The 6000-nt window shown below is 32.2% G+C and overlaps 1 protein-coding gene across 1 annotated transcript; it reads left to right on the top strand.

The window, feature by feature from the left end:
• Nucleotides 1-202: 202 nt before the first annotated feature.
• On the top strand, nt 203-5716 carry LOC113870295 (3-epi-6-deoxocathasterone 23-monooxygenase CYP90C1-like). Its single transcript, XM_027506886.1, has 9 exons — nt 203-408; nt 2168-2489; nt 2603-2752; nt 3043-3324; nt 4713-4802; nt 4913-4991; nt 5083-5189; nt 5276-5403; nt 5626-5716. The coding sequence occupies exons 1-9, from the start codon at nt 203-205 to the stop codon at nt 5714-5716; spliced, it is 1455 nt and encodes a 484-aa protein (XP_027362687.1).
• The last annotated feature ends 284 nt before the right edge of the window (nt 5717-6000 follow it).

Genomic DNA, 6000 nt, shown 5'->3' with positions numbered 1-6000 from the left:
ATTTCTTTCTCTCTTTCTTTATTCTTTTCCTCTCCTTCTCTTTCACCAACACAACAACAGTGATCAAGTACAATAAAACAACTGCATGAACTGAAAACCGACAAGTTTTCACTGATCAACAAGCTCTTGGTAGTTTGATCTACCCAGTTCCAAAACTCACAACAAGGCTTGAACTATAAAGCCACGGTTTCAAAGTCAAAACATGGAATGGATCGTGGGTCTGTGGATTCTTATGGGTATCTTCTTGATTAGTTTGTTGTTTTTGTGTGGCAAGAAGGAGAATACTGTGGCAAGGACCAAAGTTCCAAAAGGGAACTCGGGTTGGCCTTTACTTGGAGAGACCCTTGATTACATTGCTTCTGGCTACACCTCGAGTAATGTCAGCTTCTTGGAAAAGCGCAAGTCTTTGTAAGCTTCTATCCCCATTATTCCCCACCTCACATGGATTATTTCGATTTATGCTTCTTATTGTTTTTTGCATTCTCATCCTTTCATTTTCCACGAGGCCAATGACATGCATGCCTAGCTAACATGCTTTCCAACAGTTTTTTTCTCTCTCTCTTTTTTGCATATTTGCTCCCTAGAGACGGTTGAGGCATTACATCATTGATGCACACAAGCGAATTTCCTTACTCTTGAAAACTGTCAATTGTCAATTTACAAAAGTGAGATGTGAATCCTTATTTGGAATAATATTATATATGCACACATATGTGATAACACAAAATTAATAAAATTATCCACCACAGTCATATGTTATTCTTGTCTATTCCTTTGTGAAGGCCCAATTTTAAGATGTCTACAGTCGTTTGGGATATTCGCATGTGTTGTAGACAATTTAGTCCTAGTGATCCACATGCTATATAACGTGTATTGAATCAAGTAATACTTTGTGCATATAACACACTATTTATAATGTTTTTGTTGGTGCCCTCTTCAAATTGACCAACTGACGATATACTTTCGAGTAGCTTATGTGCACGGTCAGCAAAAATGGAAAAAATTTTAGTACAAATAATAAGTTGAAGTAAGAAAATTAAGGACTTGTGATAGAAATCATTTTGTTAGTTTAATTAAGGTGGTGTTTGATCCAGCATTTTAGAGTTTATCTTTCCTTTAAAAGAAGTTCCTCTGATTAATTTTTATAGAAGTTAATTTTATTTTTCGAGCTTTTTTTGTTGAAAAATTGCATTTACTTTTGCTGCTTTTTAAAATTGTGCTGGACTCGAATTTTCTTTCTCAAGGAGAAGAAAGTTGAAGTTTTAGAGAAAGAGAGCAAATTATTACTTAAACCAAGAAAGATACACAATGACCGAAAAACTAGAAGCATAACAATAAAGTGAAGCTCTTGAAAGCATGCATAGGTCACTCAAATTGTAGGTGAGTAAGCTTTTGCCATTGAATACGATAGAGAGATCTGTCTTATTCTTAACCACTTGAATTAAACATAGTTTTTTTTGTGTGCGTATACATGGATGCCAAAGATTAGTTTGATGGCCATTTCTTAACAACGGTATAATTGTTAAGAAGCCATGCCCTTTTAATCTTGTGATATGAGAGTATTTAACTTATGAGCAATCAGGACGTGTAATTAAAATATCTTATACATTTAAATTATTTTAAATCAGGACGTTCACAACGTCTTCTTTATATTATGAACTTTATTCACTTATTAATATTCGATATATTTTGCACTTTAATAAATTTATGAGTTGTATTTAATGTAGCTCAATTCATCAAATAACTTAAGTTGATAAAGAGATTCTAATCTAAAAGACTTATCCGTTAAAAAAGTCTAGGGGCTTAATTAACATATTAAACTATGGATTTTACTCTATGCTAAGGGAAGAACACACACTTTCACTGAAGATTGCAATCCCTGCCTGCATAACATAAGCAGCAACTTTACATATTTTTAATACGTGTTTATTTAAATTTATTCCTATCTATTTTAAAAAAAAATTAAAATAGATTCTTTTCTTTTAAAATGCACTAATTGTTCCCATACAATTAATTTTCGGATTTTCTCCAGCAGCATTTTTTTCTCCGGCAAGAGAAACACAATTTTATGTTCTTTTCTGCTGTTACTATATAAGTAAAATTAGTATTTTAATCTTAAACTTTACATATTTTTTTTAATTTAATTCTATTTTGATAATCTGAACAGGTATGGGAATGTGTTTAAAACGAGCATTTTGGGAAGCAATGTGATAGTGTCAACGGACCCTGAGGTGAACAAGGTTGTTCTACAAAATCTGGGGAACATTTTCGTCCCTGCTTATCCAAAATCAATTAGAGAATTAATGGGAGAACAATCTATTCTCAAAATGAACGGCACAATGCATAAGAAAGTTCATACACTCATCGCAGGCTTCCTCCGATCCCCACAACTCAAAGCTTGCATCACCAAAGACATTGAACACTCCGTCAAACAATGCTTCGCTTCTTGGACCCACCAACCAATATATTTTCAAGATCAAGTCAAAAAGGTTTCTCTCGTTTTCGTTAATTTGTCTCGCAGCCCTTTTTTTCTAACCCTTTTGATTTGTTCTTTATATATAATCTCCTAATTAGCTTCTTTCTCTCATTCTTTATATATCAGATTACATTTCCGGTTTTGATTAAAGTTCTGATGAGCGTTGGTCCCGGTGAAGATTTGGACTTTCTTAAGAAAGAATTTGGAAAATTCATCAAAGGGTTGATTTGCTTACCCATCAAATGTCCAGGAACAAGACTATATAAATCCTTGAAGGTCCCACAAAATATGAATTATTACTATTATTAAGTTTTTAATTAATTAATCAAGATTTATATATTATACACTCAGTGAATTATAAGTTAAAGAATATCAAATACATTCTCTTAAATATTTTAATTACTAATAAAAATCAAGTTTCAAATAATTTATATGGTTGACATGAATGTTTTTTATATCTTTTTAACTTTTGCCATATATTCATGCTAGTCTATATATATATTTAATGCATAAGATAGAAAATCGTTAATAATTAACAGCGTCGTAGTTGTGTGTGAATGGTGCAGGCTAAAGACAGAATGGTGAAGATGGTGAGGAGGATAGTAGAGGAAAAGAAGAAATTACTGATGGATAATCATGCAAATGATCATAGTGATACAGTGAATGATGTGGTGGACGTACTATTAAAGGATAAGGGTGACTCAAACTCTAGCTTAAGCTTGACTCCAGAAATGATTAGCCAAAACATCATTGAGATGATGATACCAGGTGAGGAGACTCTTCCTACCGCTATGACATTGGCTCTCAAGTTCCTCAGTGACTCCCCTCTCGCTCTATCCAAACTCCTGGTACGATCAAATTTTATGTATTTATACTAATGATGAAAATTATTTTAAAATAAACAAATATGGATAATGACAACTTCACAAACATGATGCCAATAATTTAAGACCGTGTTTCAAAACAATTTAAATAATTAATTATGTCAAAGTTTATATTTAAATTTATAGATTTAAATGCACACACTTCCAGTTTTAACTCTAGAAGAAGACTAGAACCACCTTGACACCTAAGCACACACTTTCATAATAAATAAATGCAGAAGTAATATAAAACAGTCTTTATCCAATCACCTAAGAAAAGCAAATATTATTGTTCTTTTACAAATATTTATAAAAAATATTACTAAATACAGTTTAGTAAAAGGTTAAGCTAATGCTTTGATGATAGAATGAAGATAAATAAAACAGTTTTAAACTTGTTGGTGGCTGCCGAACGGAACGGAACGGAAACGGTTGGTAGTTGCGATTAAATATTGGGTTTAGGCCCCACGGAGCCGTGGTTCTGTGTGATGTGGGCCCAGGATATGCCGTAGAAGTGTTTGACTTATTCTAAGAAGTCGCTTTCTAAAGAAGCACTATAAAGCGCACACGAGTGAGCATTTCCTAGCCGTAGGATGTGTTTATGTGATTGAACTCAACGGCTGTAAAAATAGCTCCACTAGTATTATCTTAAAATTAAATAAATAAAAACAATATTTTTCTCTCAAGTGAATATATTATTTTTATCTCTTTATCTGTCGCTTTTTAAAAAAATCTATTTATTTAATACTTTAAAATTTTAAGACTACATTAATTGCTATTATTTTAATCAGACTCTTATTTAGAAAGAAAAAAAAACAATACTATATAAAAGGTCAAAATAATAAATAAGTAAACTAAAAATACGCTTAAAATTTATAAATATTTTAATAAAAATTGGAAAATACTGTTTTTATATCCATATATTGTATCCTCATAGGACAAATAAAAAAACGGAAGAATTATCAGTTCACTCATTTTCCGTCGTGCCGACATGTTTCATTGAGCCATTACATGAACATTATAAGATATATATATATATATATATATATATATATATATATATATATATATATCGATTAATAAACGACATAGAACACAAGATCCGTCTCTTTTGCGAGGATGCTATGAACGAACCGACAGTGGAAGCCAGTGCTTTCATGTACGGTATTTTAGCAGCATTAGTACAACAACAGTATTTCCATATTTTACATGACGTAACATTAACAATACTTTATGACATTTTGGGAAGCAATGAGAATATTATTTAAATTATTAAAATTTAATATCATACTTTATGTTATATACAAATCAAATTGGCGTTTAAATAACATTTTATATTTGATTAATCTGATTGTATTTTATTTTCTTATCAGGAGGAGAACGTGGAACTGAAGAGGCAGAAGACTAATTGCTCAGATGATTATGCATGGAATGATTACATGTCATTGCCATTCACTCAAAATGTGAGTCTCTTAGCTACCATATGCCAAATCGATGCATTCTAATCTTTCCTTTATCGAAAAGTACATTGCATTTTTGTTCATTGCTGTGTCTTTCACTTCCTTTCTAAAAGGTCATCAGTGAAACTCTTAGAATGGCCAATATTGTCAATGGCATTTGGAGGAAAGCGGTCAAAGACGTAGAAATTAAGGGTGAGTTCTTAACAACAGACACATGTATTAGCCTTCAATAACATGCATAAAGAGAAAATACTAAAGCAGTTTCACTATTCTGCATATGCAGGGTATCTAATTCCTAAGGACTGGTGTGTTATGGCATCTCTTACCTCTGTTCACTTGGATGGCAAGAATTATGAAAACCCTTTTAAGTTCGATCCATGGAGATGGGAGGTAAGCTTCTAAGTTATGTTTCAATATGTTTATTAAGGATTTCATTTCATTATCTCAACAACCACTCTAATGTTCTATGCTTGCAGAAAATTGGAGCTGTGGCTAGTAACAATTGCTTTACCCCATTTGGCGGGGGAAATAGACTATGTCCTGGGTTAGAACTTTCCAGGCTAGAGCTCTCTATTTTCCTTCACCATCTTGTTACAACTTACCGGTAATATAAATAACACTTGCTAAGGAATTAATAAATAAATATGCGAAAAAGTGTGTGATCATAATGTCCCATAAATTTTTACTTTTGATTCTTTAATTAGGATCTTCAGAGCATTGGTTATTACTTGTGTAAATATATTGAATGTATAATTGCTTGATTAATTATTTTTGAAGATGTTCGATGATTTTAGTACGTAATTGATTATAATTAATCGCCATGCAGATGGGTCGCTGAGAGGGATGAGATAATATACTTTCCAACAGTCAAGATGAAGAGGAAGCTTCCAATTAGTGTGCAACCCATTAACGCTTGATTAGATTAGACCATCAAGAAGTTTGAGAGCTGTATATGTATGTGTGAGTGTTTACTTATTTCAACCTAAGAGGGTAAATAACTAAATATTAAGTGAGCAATATAAGGTGGACTTTATTGTATTATTGTGCTAGTAGCTCTATAACTGTTAGCTCTTGTGTCACGTCGATTTCCAGAGAAGAAAGGTACTTTTGGGCCCTCTATTCATCTTCGAAAACTCAATGCAAGTGGCGATGATTGAAAGAAACTCTCACATTTTGTGTATACATTTAATTTATTTTCTGT

This window comes from Abrus precatorius, unplaced genomic scaffold (assembly GCF_003935025.1).
Source record: "Abrus precatorius isolate BTA unplaced genomic scaffold, Abrus_2018 Scaffold6, whole genome shotgun sequence".
In the NCBI taxonomy this organism is placed as follows: domain Eukaryota; kingdom Viridiplantae; phylum Streptophyta; class Magnoliopsida; order Fabales; family Fabaceae; genus Abrus; species Abrus precatorius.
The sequence above is the reverse complement of the archived record's forward strand: the minus strand, read 5'-3'. Positions and strand labels throughout refer to the sequence as shown.

Excerpts from the sequence above, each read along its gene's own strand:
- LOC113870295 (XM_027506886.1), top strand. The coding sequence starts at position 203 with ATGGAATGGATCGTGGGTCTGTGGATTCTTATGGGTATCTTCTTGATT. Across the intron at positions 4,992-5,082 it reads CAAAGACGTAGAAATTAAGG|GGTATCTAATTCCTAAGGAC; the intron begins GTGAGTTCTTAA and ends CTGCATATGCAG. Across the intron at positions 5,190-5,275 it reads TCGATCCATGGAGATGGGAG|AAAATTGGAGCTGTGGCTAG; the intron begins GTAAGCTTCTAA and ends CTATGCTTGCAG.